The 21,730-nt window shown below is 39.3% G+C and overlaps 1 protein-coding gene across 2 annotated transcripts in view; it reads right to left on the reverse strand.

The window, feature by feature from the left end:
- Positions 1 to 1,986: 1,986 nt before the first annotated feature.
- NUP155 (nucleoporin 155) overlaps positions 1,987 to 21,730 on the reverse strand; it is a 65,944-nt gene continuing 46,200 nt past the window's right edge. Inside the window, exons 25-35 of one of the 2 annotated variants that reach the window (XM_032776471.2) lie at positions 19,991 to 20,126; positions 19,061 to 19,214; positions 18,613 to 18,717; positions 18,284 to 18,438; positions 16,361 to 16,490; positions 15,573 to 15,686; positions 14,863 to 14,983; positions 10,253 to 10,363; positions 8,547 to 8,683; positions 5,774 to 5,880; positions 1,987 to 2,438 (exon numbers count right to left, since the gene is read on the reverse strand). In XM_032776471.2, the coding sequence (XP_032632362.1) occupies positions 2,300 to 2,438; positions 5,774 to 5,880; positions 8,547 to 8,683; positions 10,253 to 10,363; positions 14,863 to 14,983; positions 15,573 to 15,686; positions 16,361 to 16,490; positions 18,284 to 18,438; positions 18,613 to 18,717; positions 19,061 to 19,214; positions 19,991 to 20,126 (1,409 nt within the window). In that variant the 3' untranslated portion in view covers positions 1,987 to 2,299. Of the gene's footprint in view, positions 2,439 to 5,773; positions 5,881 to 8,546; positions 8,684 to 10,252; positions 10,364 to 14,862; positions 14,984 to 15,572; positions 15,687 to 16,360; positions 16,491 to 18,283; positions 18,439 to 18,612; positions 18,718 to 19,060; positions 19,215 to 19,990; positions 20,127 to 21,730 lie in introns of those variants that run through there. The other variant, XM_032776480.2, reaches the window with a different exon arrangement.

The following is a 21,730-nucleotide window of genomic DNA, read 5'->3' on the forward strand; positions in this document are numbered from 1 at the left end:
GGGTACAGCTGCTAAGGAGAATTCTATAGCTACTGACTGTCTGGATGTCCATAAAAGGGAGCTACCTCTCTCATTTATCACACCACCCTTAGAGTCAGCTCTTATTGACTTTTAAGCTCTCAGCAGGCTGGGCAGAAACACAGTCCCACCACAAGTGATTTCAGCGTTTAAAACAACAAAAGGCTCCTAACATGAAGCCTATTTAACTCTATTTTTGAACAATGGGGAGGAACAGGTTAAACCAGGCCAGAGATCCTTTGAAAGAGTCCATACCTCCTGGCTGGGACACCTATCCCCATCCCTCATTGCTTTCACAGGGCATTCGAGACTCTGGCTTAATGAGGTCTGTTCAGTTGAGGTTGACCCCCTCATTTGGGACAAGTTGAGCACAGTTGTTCTCCTTTGCTTAGACAGTAAAGACAACATTGATAACATTTCACTACCCCTGCATTCAGTACTAAAGTGATGTGTAACCCAACTTGAGCCAAAGTTGATCACTTGCTACATAGCTCCTATCTGCTAGATACCTATGCAGAGTAAGTGCATTAACATAAATACAGTTTGCTACTGAAGTCTCTCCTCCTCCCCAACTAGCTGTTAGGGTAGAGCTCATTCAGACTTTGCTTACTTAGTTTTTATAATTAACATGTTGTACAGTAACAGGTTAAAAGTCTTACAGAAATCTAAGTATATTATGTCAACACTATTTACCTTTATCAATCAAACTTGTGATCTCATCAAAAAATATATCAATCTAGTTTGACAGGATCTATTCTCCATAAATCCATGCTGATTTGCATTAATTACATTAGCCATCTTTAATTCTTTGTTAGTCAAGTCCAGTATCAGCTGCTTTATTTTTTAACCAGGATCAATATCAGGTTTACAGGCTTATAACTATCTGGTTCACCCCGTTTACCCTTTCTAAAAACTGGCACAACATTAGCTTTCTTCCAGTCTTCTGGAACTTACCTGGTGCTCCAAGACTTACTGAAAATTAACAATGATCCAGTAAACTTCTCAGCCAGCTCTCTAAAAACAACTTGGATGCAAGTTATCTGGGCCTGCTGATTTAAAGAAGTCTCATTTTAGTATCTTCCATTTAACATCCTCCTGAAATAATAGTGGAATGGAAAGAGAGTTATCTCCATATGAAGAGACTATATCATCTGATTTATCCCCAAATAAAGAACAGAAATATTTATAGAACTCCCCTTTGAAGGGAATAACCATATCCCTGGCAAAGGATGCTACAGTGGCATCAAGAGCCCTTTGGTTCTTGAATGTTATAGATCCTGAGGTCTCTGTTGCTAATATTTTTGTCCTTATCAGGCTTGTTCCATTCATCCATAATTACTTACTCAAAGGAGTGAAGGGTATTGCAGCTTCAGGAGGATTTTGAGGGGAGAAATTTACTTTGGGGCTTACTCTCAGGAACCTGCTCAGGTTTCAGAGCCAGACAGCTCACCTTCTTTAGTAGAAGAGAGGAGGAGAAGAGGAGTCATCTCTCCTGGATTTTTGTGTGCATAATTCTATTATGGTGGCAATTTTTGTGCAAATAGTAGGCATGGAACATATTGTCTTTAGTGTATTTTTTTTTTCCAAATCCAGATCAAGCAGTTTCTGAAATATAGTCCTAATAATTCTATTATGGTGGCAATTTTTGTGCAAATAGTAGGCATGGAACATATTGTCTTTATCAAAAAGTTAGCCATTATCCATGATCATGTACAGAGATAGTTTTAAGATTGTGTTGCTGACCCTCGGTCTAACCAGGTCTGAGGCCAGCTAGACAACTTTTCTCCAATTTGTAACTTTCTTCTTGCCGCCTGCCAGTACCTTCTCTTCATGTTTTTCATATTTGTCAATAAGCTACAAAGAACATACAGTATGCTCACTTTTGATATTGCACCCCACTACTTCCTCCACTGCATTATGTAAGTTATGTTAAGTAAAAAAAAAGAAAAAGAAAAGAAAAAGAAAAAATGTTTTCCAAATACATTTAATCCTCAAGGGAGCAATTATACAAAGTATCTTATTTCAGCAGTATAAAAAGTTTTCCATTGTTAGAAAAATGTGGTGGTAGCAAAAGAAATTAATAATTTGGCAAATATACATTTTACTATTGGTAGATAACTGTAGATTAGTAAGAACATAGAACACACAAATAATTGCAGCAGGAACTTTAATTTTCCCCTACTTCCTTCTGAGCATTTGTTCTTCCAGATTCCAGTGCAGACATCTGAGCTTCCATTTAACAATTCATTTTCTCTGGACTAACAGTTCTTTATTGTATTAGTCAATGCAGCCGTTCTAATTTAGCCTGTAGGGATTTAAAATTCCCAATAGTGGTCTGCACTGTTAGTGTGGGGCTCATAGACTGAAGTTCAACAAGATAGCAACTGACAGCATCCAAACATACATTTGTGAATCGTCGTCTGTAAAGAAGAAAAAAAAAATTGTCAAGAAAACTCATTTTGCTTTTGTTTATTAAAATCCATGTAAGAAAAGGAAGTGGGATTCCTTCAGATAGTAATGGAATAATCTGTAAACAACAAAAATCCAAATCTGCTAACTTTAAATTTTCTAACACATAGTTAAATAAATATTTTAAATCTAACGTTTGTGACTGAAGCATACAGGGAACTTGTTAAATCATTTCTATTCACCTGCATTTTAATAGTTGCAAAAGCAGCAAAGAATCCTGTGGCACCTTATAGACTAACAGATGTTTTGGAGCATGCACTTTCATGGGTAAATACGTCTGACGAAATGCATGCATCTGACGAAACGGGTATTCACCCACGAAATCTCATGTTCCAAAACGTCTGTTAGTCTATAAGGTGCCACAGGATTCTTTGCTGCTTTTACAGATCCAGACTAACACGGCTACCCCTCTGATACTTAATAGTTGCCGTAATTCAAAAACCAAATTTGTAGCTCTTGTCAGTTCAGGAGTGAAGTATTTGTTTGAATAATTGCTAGTGTTTTTATCTAATAAATAACAATAAATAAATTTAGAAGTACCCCTTCACTCAGAGAAGAACTATGCTGACTTGTTAGGAAACAAACAACTAGTTTTATTCAGTTAAATTTGTGAACATGAATGTAAACTTGGTAAAGAAAAGCACATTTACATATACAAAATGGAATGGAAAAACTGAAAATAATCAGATATAAACATAGTTCAACAGCAGGAAGTGGAAGCCTAAAATTAAAAATATGCTTTTCTTATTTTATTCATTTAAGTGAAATCCTATGCTTGTAAAAAGATGCTGGATTGTCAGTCCTGGAAAATAGTCCTCATTTCCCAGAATGGGCATTGCACAGACAGATTTACTGCAAGCTTCCCTCCACTGTTCTGCCAAAGTGCCTGAACTCTGATCCACCAAAGGAACTATTTATGTGCTAATAAAGTTTGCAGATGAGACAAAGCTGGGAGGTATTGCCAATACAGAGAGGGACCGGGATATCCTACAGGAAGATCTGGACAACCTTGTAAACTGGAGTAATAGCAATAGGATGAAACAAAATAGTGAAAAGTGCAAGGTCATGCATTTAGGGATTAACAAGAAGAATTTTTGTTATAAACTGGGGATGCATCACTTAGAAGTAACAGAGGAGGAGAAGGACCTCAGAGTACTGGTTGATCACAGGATGACTATGAGCTGCCAATGTGATATGGCCGTGAAAAAAAACTAATGCAGTCTTGGGATGCATCAGGCGACGTATTTCCAGCAGAGATAAGGAGGTGTTAGTACTGTTATAGAAGGCACCGGTGAGACCGCATCTGAAATATTGTGTGCAGTTCTGGTCTCCCATGTTTAAGAAGGATGAATTCAAACTTGAACAGGTACAGAGAAGGGCTACTCGGATGATCCAAGGAATGGAAAACCTGTCTTATGAAAGGAGGTTCAAGGAGCTTGGCTTGTTTAGCCTAACCAAAAGAAGGCTGAGGGGAGATATGATTGCTCTCTATAGAGGGATAAATAACAGGGAGGGAGAGGAATTATTTAAGCTCAGTATCAATGTGGACACAAGAACAAATTAATATAAACTGGCCATCAGGAAGTTTAGACTTGAAATAAGACGGTTACTCACCTTTGTAACTGTTGTTCTTTGAGATGTGCGTGCAGATCTCCTGTGGGCATTGGCTGACAACAGGCCGCGCAGGGTTTGAAGCCCTGTGAACTGGGCATGGGCCCCGGTGCCGGGGGAGGAGAAGGGGCGAACCCCCGATCCTCTTAAACTATATACACTAACTACAACTATACTAACAGTAACTAACAATGAACTAGAGAAAAACTATGTACACGAAAAAGCTAAAGAACGAGCAAATCGCTAGGGTAGGTGGAGATCAGCTAAGCCGCGCTCCACTGTTCCAACGACCGACACGGGCGGTAAGAAGGAACTGAGAAGCGGGCGGGCCGGCAGGGGTATATATTAGGCGCCATACCGGCGCCACTCCAAGGGGCGACCTGCCGGCCCACCGAGTGTTGCTAGGGTAAAAGTTTCTCCGACGAACGTGCACGCAGCGCGCGCACACCTAACTGGAATGGATATGAGCAAGCACTCGAAGAAGAATAGAAGGTTTCTAACCATCAGAGGAGTGACATTCTGGAATAGCTTTCCAAGGGGAGCAATGGAGGCAAAAGACATATCTGGCTTCAAGACTAAGCTTGATACATTTATGGAGGGGATGGTATGATGGGATAGCCTAATTTTGGCAATTGATTGATCTTTGGCTATTAGCGGTAAATATGCCCCCTGGCCTGTGATGAGATGTTAGATGGGGTGGGATCTGAGTTACTACAGAGAATTCTTTCATGGATGTCTGGCCGGTGAGTCTTGCTCACATGCTCAGGGTTTAGCTGATCGCCATATTTGGGGTCAGGAAGGAATTTTCCTCCAGGGCAGATTGGCAGAGGCCCTGGGGGTTTTTCACCTTTCTCTGCAGCATGAGGCACGGGGCACTTGCTGGAGGATTCTCTGCACCTTGAAGTGTTAAAACCACAAGTTGAGGACTTCAATAGCTCAGACACAGGTTAGAGGTTTGTTACAGCAGTGGGTGTGTGAGATTCTGTGGCCAGCGTTGTGCAGGAGGTCAGACTAGAAGATCATAATGGTCCCTTCTGACCTTAAAGTCAATGAGTCTGTTTCCAAGGGTAGAAGAATTCATACTCCATAGGTAAAATCCTAACTCCAGTTAAGACAATAGTAAAACTTCCCATTACAGCAACACGGCCAAGATTTCATCTCACACCTAAGTAAATTCTTCACATGCCTGGATTTTAGTCAAGCTCCATCAATAGTTGACAAGTATAAAACTGAAAATAGGTTCATAAAATATACTCCAAAAATACCCTAAGTGTACCATATAGGTTGAAAGTTGTTTGTAGAGAGGGCCAGTTGCCACTAAAGATTTACCACAATCATTGTGAATCTGATCCTTGAACATGAAACTTCAAGAGGCAGCCAATTTTTTATCTAATTTGAGGGAGTCCACATTTTTAAAGAACTACAAACATTTACCTAAAAGTCAGACACAATTTGTTTAAAAACAAGCACCATAATAATAATTAAAACCGCTTCACCTAAAATTGGAACTGCTACCCAATACATACCTCTGAACAACTGTAAGAGTAACAATGACTTTTGGTGACTCTACCTTGAGTTGGATTTTAAAATCAGTGACCAAAGGGCTTTGGAGCTTCCAAAACAAATAACTTGAAAGTATATTTTTAAATTTTGCAGAATACTTGTTTATAGTTACCTCTCAAAGTTAAGCAATTTGTTGGGGTCTTGTACATATCCCGATAATAATACATGAATACATTCCAAAAGGTGTAAAGGCTTTTTCATTCTACTCCAGAATGGGTCCTAAAAGAAGATTATAATCAAGTTAGAGAGGCAGTACTAAGTTAATTCTGATTCATCAATAAGGAAATGTAGAGGATGTCAGCACATAAAAATTGTGTTAAATCAAACATTTAAAATATTGCAGTATTACAGCAAAAGAATGAAAAAAAGTGAGAACTGGATGTTAGTTTCACTTGCACGGGTTTCCACTATTGAAAATATAAAACACATGACATTCATCGAACAGTACTGTAAATATTAGACTTTGTATAATTCCAACACACTCTGAACTACTGAATAGTTTGGTAGGATATGGATATGTAATGGGGATTACAAACACCATACTGAGCATAGGCAGAAAGGTGAGGAAAGCCTCTCCTGTTTACAAGGAAGCAGCTTTACTACACTCCCATGCAGCTGCCACAGCTCCCAATTATGGAGACAGGCACCCACAGCTGAGGAATAGAGGAAACAAGGCCTGCTGCTATAAAGGATAGATTACAGAAAAGAAAGGGGAGGCAGAAAGGCCTGGGACAGAGAAGGGGTGACAGCTCTGCAGCAGGCTGCCTCCACAAACAGAGCCTGCTAGACTCAATTAGAGGCTTGGCTCCAAGTGTGACACTACACTCCATATTCATCACAGTAATATGATGATGGTATGATTATGGCATAATTGCGATGCATTTTGTATAAGATGAGTAACGTGAGGTGTCATGGGAAAAGTTATGATTTGTCGAATATGGTTATCTTATTTGTATGCATGCATGATTTTTCTATCTAAAGTTATGAATATTGACTATATATCTGTATTTCAGATGTAGTCATTCCCCTCTATTCGGCATCATCTGGAGTACTGTGTTCAGTTTTGGGCCCCACACTACAAGAAGGATGTGGAAAAATTGGAAAGAGTCCAGCGGAGGGCAACAAAAATTATCAGGGGGCTGGAGCAAATGACTTATGAGGAAAGGCTGAGGAAATTGGGATTATTTAGTCTGAAGAAGAGAAGAATGACAGGCGGATTTGAGAGCTGCTTTCAACTACCTGTAAAGGGGTTCCACAGAGGATGGATCTAGACTGTTCTCAGTGGTAGCAGATGACAGAACAAGGAGTAATGGTCTCAAGTTGCAGTGGGGGAGGTTTAGGTTGGATATTAGGAACAACTATTTCACTCGGAAGGTGGTGAAACCCTGGAACAGGTTACCTAGGGAGGTGGTGGAATCTCCTTCCTTAGAGGTTTTTAAGGTCAGGCCTGACAAAGCCCTGGCTAGGATGATTTAGTTGGGGATTGGTTCTGCTTTGAGCAGGGGGTTGGACTAGACAACGACCTGAGGTCCCTTCCAACCCTGGGATTCCATGATTCTATGATCACCGACTGTGCAAAACACTTCCAGCCTAGACAGCTGGTTGTGAAGGGCCCATTCAGGGTAATGGGCCATTAGGAAAAACAATAGGCCTTAGGAGAAGGTTATCCCCCACCTGGTGAGCCTTCCTGAGTATGCTCCAGTAATGCCACTATGATGCAGTAGGACATGTGACCAGACCACATGACACCGATCTCCATTTGGGGTACCTGTATTTTTCCACAAATGGGCTAGGAACTGTTTTTGGAACAAAGGGATCCCACCACATGTTAAAGCAGGGAGTGACATCATCTGTATTTCTTCACTCCCCAATACTCAACACCTAGGAGAAGATTCTAAGGAACAGCACTTGGAACATGGGTGGTGAGCCCAAGCTGAAAAGGAAGTGCAGCTTGCACCTTGAGAATCTGCAACCCTGTTTGTATCACCAGTCAGATTTTTAGTATTTTAGGTTTAGCTTGCAGTTTTGTTTATTTGCTAGGTAATCTGCTTTGATTTGTTTGCTATCATTTATAAATTGCTTAATATCTTTTTGTAGTTAATAAACGTGTTTTATGTTTTAACCTAAATCAGTGTGCTTTAAGTGAAGTGTCTGGTGAAATATCTCAGCTTGCTTACCACATGTAGGTTATTACAGGGCTTGGGTGAGGCTGGCTGTGTCCCCAGCTAGCTGTGTGTCTCAGAGGGGCGCCATGGTTCCCACAGCTCCCAGACTGCACCCCAGGGATGACACCAGTCACACCAAGAACTGCTCTGACCTGGGACAAACTGAGAAGGACCAGTCAGGAGCAGCACGGACCCCTCAACAGATTACACCTGGAGCCAGTGACAGGGCAAAATGAACCATATAGATTATCTTTGTTCTTTAATCAGAAAAAACACACACTATGAACTAAAAAGGCAGGAAGTGATTCTTATCCTTTGTGCCAGTCACAACCCAGGGAAATTAATAAGCTAAGGAAGATGAAATAGCTTGTCTGTTTCTGTTGACCTTCCCATTATGAACTACCCCTAAGAAAGAAGAAAATCAGATTCAGGAATCCAAGACCTGTTGTCCATGCTGAATGCAGAAATTCTAATAATTTTAATCCTATTTATGATAGGAGGGACATCATTTGTACCTGAAGTAACAGGAATATCAGAGTTTAATAGCTTTCCTTACCTACTAGGATCAGAAACAGTGAGGTTTGTTTGTTTTTTTAAATTAGTAAGATATTTCAAAATCCAAAGGTCTATTAAAATGTCGATAGATCTCATTTTAACTTTCATGTAAAATTTTAGAATTTAATATTGAAGATAAAATTTTAGCTCAAATATTATCCTTACCCGTGCTTTGAACAACTGATCATACACTTCAAGTAGCCTAGATAATGGCACTCCAATTTCCCGCATAGTGTGTGTTACGAATCCCACATCCCAGTTCAAAGAACAAACTTGTTGCTCTAGAAACTGCACTAAGAAATCTGAAAAACAAAGAACTGCCTGTTCAGGTTCCATCTTGCTTTAATATTAGTTTAACAAAGCTAATGAATGTTAGGTATCTACACAAGGTTTAGTTATGTCCTTCCTTACACAGAACCCTTCAACTGTGGAGATCAAAGCATTTTACAAAGTGCGTAAGGGTTATCCCAGAATTTACAGATGGAAAAACTGAGGCCGAGAGGATATGCAAGATGTGGCTGCTTTCTAGAGTCAGATGCAGTTATGAGCATCACGAGAGGTATTACTCAGGAGCAACAACACTATGTTACTAAAGGCTTAGCACATTGTCCTTGTGATAGTTTCAGGCTATGCTATTGGCCAGGGAAATTCAATAGCCCAACTCTGATTTTCCCTGTGACAGCACAACACACTGCTATTAGATAGCCAGACTAGTCTGGCTTTATCTATAATACTAGCACATCTATACCGTGTTTAACTCTCTGTAACATAAAACTAGTATTTGCAAAAGCTTAGAGTGACATATATCCATGCAGGTTTTTACACAAACACCCTCTTCACGATGGCATTTGAGCATCTCAAAGAAAACACAAACCCCAATCTAATAAAGAACACAGAGTTCCCCTATATTATACTTTATGGAGTTGCCTCTGTAGATATATCACATACACAGATATTGCAAGTAGATACATAAAGAATCTAACAATTGTACAAAATAAACACATACTTTGCATATACTTAGTATGTGAATAGAAACAGACCGCTCTACCCTTCAATGTCTAGTTTACGTAACTGTCCAAAAAGAAATTCAGCTGCTGTCTGAATATAGCAAAATAAGACCATTTCAGAACTTAGATTAGTTGTAGTTTTGGGTGAAAAGTACTAATCATAGGTAAGTTCTAGGAACGTAAGAATTGCCATATCATATCTGTATTATCAATATACATTTTACCATTACAATCTTGTCTCTTCTCTTGTTCTAGCCGCTCTCTCCAATCATTCACCAAAGTGACTGTGATAATAAGCACCACAACCCCATTGTCCAAATTCTTGCTGTTAGACAACAAAGAAACGACAGCCATCTGCCCTAAAACCCATCATCAGGGATTTCCTAATTTACTCAACAACCTCAATCACTATCATCTTTGCAATAGTAAACCTCAATGAAAACTGATTTCATTTTACTGTTCCAGCCACATGGGAAAATTTCACATATAAAAACAGTGATTAAAAATTACAGACAGCGGAGGAAATATAGCTTTCTTTAGAAATGTAATCTTACAACTGTCTCTCTTTTCAGAAGAAAAAGACAGGCAATTTTCCAATAATCTCAAAAAAAAAATTGTTTCACTATGTTCTTTTGATTCTGTCTTGTATAAAAAAGTACAGCATGTAAAGCTAACATTTATTTAACATATGCAAAACCAACATTTATATATACAAGTAAATTTAGTTGCTTTTTAATTAGCATCATACAAAGTTTAAACACTGAATAAAGCGTGTATGTTTCAATCCTTAGGGAGTACTTGAGGCCTTTGAATCCACTGCCATAATGCCTATTTTTCTTCCAAATACTCTGTTAAATTGCTTACCTAAAGGAAAATAACGAGGTGTCCCAGCGTATATCTTTCCAAGTAATACCATCTTTAGATTAAGAGCTTGCATTCTGTCAGTTGGGCTCAGAGTCACACTGTCACTCAATTCTGAAAGAGAACAGTTAGGCATATAATCTACCTTTAAATCTAAAGTTTACCAAGAGTAATTAAATTAAAAAAAACCCACACAGCTATTACCTATTACTACAGTGTTGTATTTGCGTTTACCACCGACACTCCAAGCAAGTCTTTTCTAACCCTGACTTTTATATTCTTTAGCGCATACACATAACTACATTTATTGTTGGTGGGAAGTCAGTATGTATGCATGTGGAAATGCAAATACACTTTCAGATTTCATATGAATGCATATATGTTACATGAATAGGTTTAGTATTCCCTTGAATTTCACATGAATCCACTAATATACATGACCAAATGGCTTTAATATCTTAAAAAGTCTTATCCAATAGCTTTTGGGAGACCTATGTGAAATGAACTGCAGTTTCAATCCAATACCCAAAGTGGAAAAGTGCATACATCGCAAAATCACCAACAGTTGTGACACAACTTTCCTGGCAATCTCCAATATAAAAGCTAGGACTGAATAGGCAAGGAAAGTGAACTACTTGTTCACTATAGAGGTTAAGGCAAACTGGCAGAGCCAAGTTGGGAAGCCTGTACTGCTGGAACCAGTGCTCTACCTCTTCTTCAGATAAACAGAAGATTTCAGTTTCCATGATGTCAATCTGGCAACCTTTCATAAACACTAAATTCACTTAAGGCTTTAATCCTTCTCAGCATAGCTTTAGTTAACATTTTGATTACGATTTCCTTATCCTGAAACCTTCAGATGAAAGTCTGCAAGATTTCTGAAGCTCTCTCTTTTAGAAATGCCCCTGTACAATGGCAAACCAAGAGGAGCATAAACAGAGCCTCCGCTCTGCTAAGCAGGTGATCAGGGGCTTGGGGTCAGTGGCGGGTAGGAGTGGTGTAGAGGAGGTAGCACACACTGCCTTCTAGAGGGATCTTCTTTTGCCATTTGGCAACTCATTTCTGTCTCCAGAGAACATTATGTCGAGACTCTCCTTGAAGAGAGACATGGTTGCACATAATTGGTACAGGATCTGGGGGGAGTTGCGGGAGATGGTGTTCTAGTGGATCACAAACTAAACAGGAGTCAACAATGTAATACTGTTGCAAAACAAAAACAAAAAAGCACTCATCATCCCTGGATGTATTAGAAAGAGTGATGTAAGCAAGAAACAAGAAGTAATTCTTCTACTCAGCACTGATAAGGCCTGAACTGGAGTATTGTGTCCTGTTCTGAGCACCACACTTCAGGAATGATGTGGACAAACTGGAGAAAGTTCATAGGAGAGCAACAAAAATTATTAAAGGTCTAGAAAACATGAACTACTGGGAAAGACTGGAAAAAACTAGGTTTGTTTAGTCTGTAAAAGAGAAGACTGAGGTGGGACATGATAACAGTTTTCAAGCAGGGCAAAAGGTTGTTATAAAGAGGAGGGTTTTAAATTGTTCTTCTTATCCACTGAGAATCGGACAAGTAGTGTGTGGCTTAGATTGCAACAAGGGAGATTTAGGCTAGAGATTAGGAAAAATTCCTAACTGAAAAGGATAGTTAAGCACTGGAACAAACCACATATGGAGGTTGTGGAATCTTCATAACTGGAGGTTTTTAAGAACAGATTAGACAAAATATCTGTCCAGAATAGTCTAGATAATACTTTACTCCTGCCTCCATGCAGGGGACTGGACTAGATAACCTATCTCAGTCCGTTCCAATCCAATATTTCTATGGGTACGTCTACACTACGGGATTAGTCCGATTTTACATAAACCAGTTTTGTAAAACAGATTATATAAAGTCGAGTGCACACAGCCACACTAAGCACATTAATTCGGCGGTGTGCGTCCATGGTCCGAGGCTAGTGTCGATTTCCAGAGCGTTGCACTGTGGGTAGCTATTCCGTAGCTATCCCATAGTTCCCGCAGTCTCCCCCGCCCCTTGGAATTCTGGGTTGAGATCCCAGTGCCTGATGGGGCAAAAATCATGTTGACGGTGGTTCTGGTAATGTCGTCACTCATTCCTTCCTCCGGGAAACAACGGAGACAATCATTCGCACGTTTTTCCCTGAATTGCCCTGCAGACGCCATGCACGGCAACCATGGCCCGTTCAGCTTTTTTTTTTTTTTTTACTGTCACTGTATGTGTCGGATGCGCTGACAGAGCGTTACTGAAGAGCTACCGCAGCAGCTTGTTTGCTTTGCATGATAGCACAGATGTTATCAGTGTTCTGTACTGTCTCTGCCATTGTAATGAGCAAGAGTGACGGTTATCTCTCATCTGTAACGTCTGCTGCTATCATGGTGCCCCTGGCTGAGGTCGCCGGGGCGCAGATGCAAATGGGAATGATTCCCAGGTCAATCCCTCCTTTATGGTTCTAAAAATATAGAGTCAGTCCTGCCTAGAATAATGGGCAAGTATCTAGGAACCAGGTATCAGGAACACAGTTGCTCCATGTCAGATCCGCAGAAATGACGAGCTGCTGCCATTTCACAGGGTGCCCTGCACAACCCCACCTGGCTTCCTCCTCCCCACCTCCTGGCTACCTGGCAGTCTCCCCCCATTTGTGTCATGAAATCTATAAAGAATGCAGAAAGAAACAGTGAATCTTAGTGAATAAATGAGGGGAGCAGCCTCCTGCTGCATGACATCCGGCAGAACATTAGCGTGCGGGAGGGAGCCAGCATTCCGCTTGCTATGATAGTCCAGGCATACAGATCTTTTCTTTCACATGAAAGGAGGGGTTGATGGAGCTCAGCCCCCAGTTGTTATGATGAGGACGTGTTACCAGCTTCTGTACCATCTACTGAGATTACAGGATCATTCCTATTTTACCCAGGCCCCCAGCCAGCCTCACCTGAGCCAGCCAGGAGCACTCACGGACTGATGGTGACGATGTATTTACCGTCTGCTACCGGAAGGGAAGAGCGGAGTAACTGCCTCTCACTGCTGCAGCATTGCCTCCACCAGCAGCATTCAGTAGACATGAGTGACATTGAAAAATCAAAATGATTTCTCTCCCTTTCTTTCACAGGGGGGGGAGGGTAAATTGAATAACCCTGAACCAGCCGGACAATGTGTTTGACCCTACAGGCACTGGGAGCTCAGCCAAGAATGCAAATACTTTCGGAGACTGCTGGGACTGTGGTAGCTGGAGTCCCAGTACCCCTCTCTCCCTCCAGGAGCGTCCATTTGATTCTTTGGCTTTCTGTTACGCTTGTCGGGCACTTGCTGGGACTCTATCACAGCCTGGAGAATTTTTTTCATGCTTTGCATATTCACTTCTTAGGAGCTCTGATAGAACAGATTTATCCCCCTACAGCGTCAATTCCAGTCATCTCCCGCACGGTCCATGCTGGAGCTCTTTTTGGATTTGGGACTGCATGGCCACCCGTGCTGATCAGAGCTCCACGCTGGGCAAACAGGAAATGCAATTCAAAAGTTCGCAGGGCTTTTCCTGTTTACCTGGCCACTGCATCCGAGTTCAGATTACTCTCCAGAGCGGTCACAGTGGTGCACTGTGGGATACCGCCTGGAGGCCAATACCATCGATTTGCAGCCATATTAACCCTAATCCGATATGGTTATACCGATTTTAGAGCTGCTACTCTCATTGGGGAGGAGTACAGAAACGGATTTAAAGAGCCCTTTATATCGATATAAAGGGCCTCGTAGTGTGGACGGGTGCAGCGTTAAATCGGTTTAACGCTGCTAAAATCGGTTTAAACGCGTAGTGTAGATCAGGCCTATGATTCTATAAGACAATGAAGGGGAGTAAGATGATTAATGGGGTGGAAGGATGGGCTGTAAAAAAATGCCCATCTATAATGTGGGTTATTCAAGTCACATGTACATGTAAATCATCCTAAGGTTTGTTTGTACAAATGTTTGATTTCTACCTTCTGTTAGGCACTGGAAACAATCGTGTTAACATTACTGAATTAATAGGCAGGCTCAAAAACCCAAGCACAGTTCAATTTCAACATACCACTTAATAAAGCCATTTTTAAAAAAAATTGTGTAAACAGATACTACTACTAACAAATGAACGTATTTATTATTAATAATGGAAAATAAGTGCTTTTTTTCCTAGTTATAACATGTCTGTGTTTGATTCAAACAGCTGCATTCCACTCACTGTTAACACAGCTTCTAAATCTTTAGAATAATTCAACTGCCATGTCCACAACTGGAAGAAAATGTACTTCTACTGCTGCAATACAAACTGACTCAAGCCCCAATCTCAAAACAAGCTCCAAGTGAGTGCAGAGGATGAGGACTTCTACTATTCTTTTGTTTAAATAATAAACCTTCGAATTTTTACAAAATTCCTAAGCTCTGAAGTTAATATTTAGGTTTCACATTCAATGAAGTAAAGCGCAGAATATTCCTAAAGATTTACTTAACATCTCACGAGGATAGGATACTAACAGCAGCACAAGATCATGGCACTAAATGCTTTCATTATCAGTTATTCTATATTTCTAAGCTACTTCAGTCCCAGTCTGTCCAGACTTACCTTTCTCAATTATTTCTTGCCAAAGAGTCTGCACCAAAATAGGGTCTGAATGACCGGCACAATGTATAATTGCAAGTTTACACTCTGAGAGTTTGAAAGGATCAGCAAATTCACCATACAGCTGCAATAAAAGAGACAGAGTTTGATATTTCAGTAAAGACAAAACAAGATGATTTACTATCAGAGTGAAATTAAATAGAACAGTTATTTATTAACATGCAACATACACAAAGTGAAACTAAGCCAAAATAATAGATGGTGCATTTTAATAGCTATTGACAAATATTGCATGAAAAACATTTGTATTGAATCAAGTCAGCACTGTATCACCATACAATCTTAAAATTTTAAAGCAAGCTAGCAAAAAACTAGAATGCTTGCCAATTCAACACCTCCAAAATCAAAGAAGCTATGCATTGTATAAACAACATATGTTTCCTACAGCAGACAACACAAAGAGAAAAAGAGGAACTTATTGGAGTAAAACATGAAAAGATAAGATTAGACAGGCTAAACCTAAATATATATAAATTTTGAAAATAGGACGCTGAATTCAATGAGACTTTTTTTGGCTAATGGCTGATAAATAATTTGATGGAATATGTCATTCTCAGATATTAGAAATGCTTATATTTAAGAGTGAGATATTGCATCTTTTTTTGCATGAGTAGTTTGAGCAGTCAGGTGAACATCAACTTATTTCTAATCACCTTGGTGATGTCCATCAGCTCAGAATCCAACTCGGAAATTGCATCTTGTACTGAAGAATGATGGAAATATTGCCGCTGTAATGTCTCCTCTATTTGTAGCTGTATCCTAGCCACCTAGTTTTAAAAAAAATTAAGATAATTCAAGAGTCATTCATTTCATCCAAAGCTATGGAAACCTGAAAAAACCTAGAATTGGTTCTAACACATTTGAATATAAAAATTCCATGAGTATATGTTAGAGACATAGTCCTACTAAAGTGAGTGCATTTGGATCTACTGATTTTTATTGGGACAATGCATTTCAGCCTAAACAGTTTGTTTTCGCATTTACATTAGTGGAAAAAAAATAGTGTAATTGCCAATAATACAAAAGACCTATGCTAACACTGATACTAATGGAAACATTAACTTTTCATCATAGCTTCTCCCCTGTCCTGTCCCTCCTTCTCCCTTGTCCCATCCATTCTCCTTTCCTCCAAGGCCCCTCCTCTTCTCACTTTTCTTTCCATTTCCTCCTTAATGGAGCCCAACTCCCAAAAAATAATTATGGAACTAACATGATGTTTGCTGCCATAACACAATTCACTCTGTGTGCTATAGCCCATTCCCGCAACCTGTCTGTCTTCTTTATTAGATTTTAACCTCTTCATGGAAGGGACTGTGCTGCTCTGTGTTTGTACAGTGCCTATCACAATCGGGCCCCCACTCTTGGCTGGTCCTTAGGCAGTACCATAAACAAACAAGACTATAATAGCAACTAAGGAAAATGGTTTTTCATTTTTTCTTACTTCCATTTTCTCTTCTAGTTCATGCAGAAATTCGCCATCTGCAGCTATCGATGATATGGCAGTGGAACTCTTGGCACTCAAAATGGCACGTGCAATATACTCAAGACGCTGCTGAAGTGTAATTTCTGTGCTGTAAAAGAACCATTCAGACTGTAAGCCACATGCCTAGAACACAGACTTTCAGAAATGTAGGGCAGGGACCTTGAGAGGACTGGAACAGCCACTGTGCTGAGAAAGGACCAAATAAACCTAGACCATGCGTGACAGGTGTTTGTCCAACCTGTTTTCAAAAACCTTCAGTGATGGGGATTCCACAACTTTCCTTGGAAGCTTATTCCAGAGCTTAATTCCCCATAGAGTTAGAACTTTTTCCAAAAATCTAATCTAAGTCTTCCTTGCTGCAGATTAAGCCCATTACTTCTTGTTCTCCATGTCCACTAAAGGAAGGTTAGTTCATCACCATCCTTTTTATAACAGCCATTAACATAGTTAAAGACTGTTTTCAGGTCCCCCTTCAATCTTCTTCTCTCCAGACTAACCATACACAGGTTTTGTTTTTTTTAAACCTTTCCTCATAAATCAGGATTTCTAAACCTTTTACCGTGCTTCTTGTTCTCTTCTAGATTCTCCCAATTTTTTCCACACCTTTCTTAAAGTGTGGAGACCAGAACTGGACACTGTACTCCATCTGAGGACTCACCAGTGCCATGCAGTGTGAGACTATTCCCTTCAGTGTCTTACGTATGACATTGTTATTATACTCCAGAACATTAGCCTTTTTTGCAACTGCATCACATTGTTGAAGCATTCAATTTGTGATCAACTATAAACATTAGATCCTTTTTAGCAGTACTAGCACCTACCCTATTATTCCCAATTTTGTAGTTGCACATTTGAGTCTTCCTTCCTAAGTGTAGTACTTTGCACTTGTCTTTATTTAATTTCATCTTGTTGATTTCAAACCAATTCTCTAATTTGTCAAGCTTATTTTGAGTTCCAATCCTGTCCTCCAGAGCGCTTGCAATATCTCCCAACTTGGTGTCATCTGCTAATTTAATAAGCATACTCTCCATTCCTCTATCCAAGTCAAAATACTGGACTGACTCCTTCGGGACACCACTGGACATGGCTTACCATTTTGACACCAAACCACTAATAATTACCCCTTGAGTAGGTCTTTCAATCATTTGTGGGTACTATAATACCCAACTTTTAGTAATTGCATTTTCCTAGTTTGTTTATGAGAATGTCATGTGGAACTGTTGTATGCAGTGGTTTGTAGCCATGTCAGTCCCGGTATATCAGAGTGATAAGGTGGGTGAGGTAATATCTTTTATTGATCAATATATGTCTCATTACTCTCATCAGTAGAAGTTAGTCCAATAAAAGATATTACCTCACCCACCTTGTCTCTCTAATTTGGAACTGTGTCAAAAGCTTTACTGAAGTCAAGAGATATCATGTCTACTGCTCCCCCCTAGCCACTAGGCCAGTAATCCTGTCCAAAAAGTGTGTCCCCAAAATAGTTATACTAAAGAGAGCATAGGAAGCAGGACTTCTAAATTCTCCCGGCTCTGACACTGACTCAAAGTATAACTAAATAACACTTTGCACATGCCCATCTGTTAGACATTCCTCTCTCTGCTACTCTACAATTATTATATAAAGCTATATAATAAAATACACAATGTAACTAAGTTACAATTTTAATATTCCACAGCTACATTAATTCTGTAACTTGTTTATTTCTGTATAAAATATGCAACAATGTCCATTTTATCATTCTAATAGTTGTCAGGTTAAAAACTGACACTCATATAACAATATTTAGGTTTTTGTTTATTGTTTAGTCTTTACACAAATTAACTTTTCTTTTATTATCTCAATACTAGGAATAATATATTGATTACAAAGTGTCCATACCTATGCATGTCTGCCAATTTAGCCAACACTCTGGCTGCATTACTGAAGTTCCTGTTCTTCTCAAAGTATCTCCACAGTAAATCCATATAACGGACTTTGTTTTGATCAACCTTGGCCATACGCACCAGATATGGCTCCAGAAATGGGGAGGTAATCTGCAGAAATCATATAAACCACAGTTAAGTCTTTTTTTTTTTTTAAAGCATCCTTAAAAACTTCTCTGTTCCTAGTGTATGTGTTTTAAGCCAGTATTACAATCAACTCTTTTGGCCTAATAGAAGTATCCTATAAAATATTTTTGTGAGTATGTTTGTTTTGCATGATCTTACCTGTAGCAGTTTATCTGCAAGATCAGCTTGTATCAGCCAGTTGTAGAGAGCAATAGAGAAGAGTTCATCTGTTGAACGCTGAGCCAATTTTAGCATTTGTTCAAACTAAAGGAAGAAAAGTCAAAAGCTGTTACTCCAGAACTGTTCACATTTCATACATAGCTCAAAGTCTTTGTCACTGGGTTTACAAACACTGCATATTTATATGTGTCAACATCTGTATTAACATTCAGTAATTTTTATGAACACCTATCTTCTCACATACTGAAACACGTTCAAGTCCTGACTTTATCTCTGTTAATTTACTTTGGAACAATATGTTGTACAAACTTTTTATAAGAAGTTTTACAGCCCTCAGGAAACAAACTGGTAGCCTTTTAACTTAAGCCTTGACTAGTATTTACAAAGCAAGATAGTTGTGACTATATCTCTTTTGTAAATTTCTTACATGCTGTCCCGCTTCTTCATTGCTCAGCATATTGGGATCGGATGACAACACTGGAGGGCCTGGCTTTTTGGGTACACTGGGAGACTGAGGAGCAGCTTTACTTTGATTTACTAGTTCTTGAAGGGTGTCAGTGATGCATTTGTAACTGTTTAACCTGCAAGTGGGTGCAAGAGCAAGAACAGTTTAAGTTACAGATATCTGTGAGATATCCCACAAGATAGGCTGCTGTATACATTAGAAAAATATTTCTGAAACTAAAAAGAAAAGTTTTTGTAGGACCCGGTCAGCTGAATCAATGTAATTTACTAGCAATCTCTCTCTTCTGGAATGATCTTTCTTATAAATATTTTGTTGTGCAAATTCCCCACTTCAGTAGTAACTACTAACATGCTATTTTCCTTTCAGTTAGGAGGGCAGGATGCAAAGGCCTTGTAGGCTGCTTATTCCCAATCAGAAATAATTTAAGGGTTATATACTATGAATACTACTCCTCACCCAGGTCATATTTTTCATAATGGAACATTTTCCATTAAAAAAGTAACGTGACTAAAGCTGGCCAACATTTTACAGATATTCTCAAAGTCAATGCTTCCCCAAACAATAGTGATGCGAAGGGGGACAGTTAAAATCTGGAATATCATCCACGTTTGTTTTTTTTTAAACAAGTTACATGTTAATTCAATCATATAAAGGTTAGATCACAGACAATCTTTCCCAAACCATATCTTACAGCCTATAATCAAATAACCTTTTGGCCCAAATAACGATGGCACATTTTACCAATATCTAAGGAACACGCACTGAGAAAAATATGTTCTCATCCTGCTCTTAATTCTAGAAGGCTTATCTATCATCCCACCCAAATCAGCGGCTAAGTTCTTATGAGTAAATTGCCTTGAATAAAATCGCCCGTATATCCTGAAAACTTGCCTCTCCTGGAAAGCCTGGAGTCCAACAATATCCTCATCAGGTTCTCCATTTTTGTAGAAATGAAGTCCGAGACCTTGAGGATCCTTCTTCTCAGCAGCAGTAAGAGACAGTTCCACCACACCCTCATAGAAACGCACTTGAGATAACGAAGAACTGAGAGTTTGGTCCATCACAATATTAAACATATTGCAAACTACTATCCAGTACGGAACTAATATATTGCACACTTCCCATTTTAGAATGCAAGAATTCCCCACATTCCCAATGGCCCTGATCCTACAAATTAAGAACATGCTTAATTTGGGAGACTATTCACATGCTTAAAGTTATACATTTGAAGGACTGGGGCGCAAATAATTTTGAATGTTACAGCAGTTGTATGATTATCTACAAAAAGCATTTATTTTCTCCGAATGCTACGTTAACACAGACATCTTTCAACAACATGTACGGTATGAGACAACATCTGCAACAATAAACAGCCATTTAAATTCTACCCTAGATGTTTTGTTAAAATAATTTTACCAAATGGTTAAGTGCCTTGACAATTTAACTTAGAAAATGCGGAACAGTGCACAGGAATATTTTTTAAATACGAAAAATATGTCTGAGTTGCTCAAATCTAATCAAGAAAAGCCATAAACAAAAAAGATTTTGCTGTGTTTAAAATGCAAGGGCTAACAATAAGCTATTTATGGGTGAAATTTGCTCAAAAACCAGAGGGAAATAGAAAACATGGAACTAATGGACATCAGGAAAACTTCTTTATGCACAGAATAATCAGTTTATGGAATGGATAACAAAACGCTAAAATTTTAGAAATGAAAAACCGAAACAAGTTCAGTAGGATGAAATTCAATAAGGACAAATGCAAAGTATTCCACTTAGGAAGGAACAATCAGCTGCACACAAAATGGGAAATGACTACCTGGGAAAGAGTACTGCAGAAAGGGATCTCGGGATCCCAAGCTAAATATGAGTCAGCAGTGGAACACTGTTGCCAAAAAAAAAAAAAGGAAGCAAATATCATTCTGGGATGTATTAGCAGGAGTGCTGTAAACAAGACACAAGAATTAATTCTTCCGCTCTACTCTGCGCTGATTAGGCCTCAACTGGAGTATTGTATCCAGTTCTGAGTGCCACATTTCAGGAAAGATGTGGACAAATTGGAGAAAGTCCAGAGAAGAGCAACAAAAATGATTAAAGGTCTAGAAAACATAATCTATGAGGAAAGATTGAAAAAACTGGGTTTGTTTAGTCGAGAAGAGAAGACTGAGTGGGGACATAACAGTCATGTACATAAAAGATTGTTATAAGGAGGATAGAGAATAATTGTTCTCCTTAACCACTGAGAATAGGACAAGAAGCAATGGACTTAAATTGCAGCAAGGGTGGTTTAGGCTGGACATTAGGAAAAGCTTCCTAATTATCAGGGTAGTTAAGCACTGGAATAACTTGCCCAAGGAGGTTGTGGAATCCCCATCATTGTAGATTTTTAAGAGCAGGCTAGACAAACACCTGTCAGGGATGGTCTAGATAATACTTAATTCTGCTATGGGTGCAGGGGACTAGACTCTGAGGCCCTCCCAACATGTTATAAAAATTCCATGGCCCACCTGTGCCACCACAACTGTTTTTCAGACGATTAAAAGCCAGGGCCGGTATTAGGGGATAGCAACCAGAACAAAGTGTCCAGGGCCTCACATCACAAGGAACTTTGTGAAACTAAAAGTTGCTCGG

Source organism: Chelonoidis abingdonii, chromosome 6, assembly GCF_003597395.2.
Source record: "Chelonoidis abingdonii isolate Lonesome George chromosome 6, CheloAbing_2.0, whole genome shotgun sequence".
In the NCBI taxonomy this organism is placed as follows: domain Eukaryota; kingdom Metazoa; phylum Chordata; order Testudines; family Testudinidae; genus Chelonoidis; species Chelonoidis abingdonii.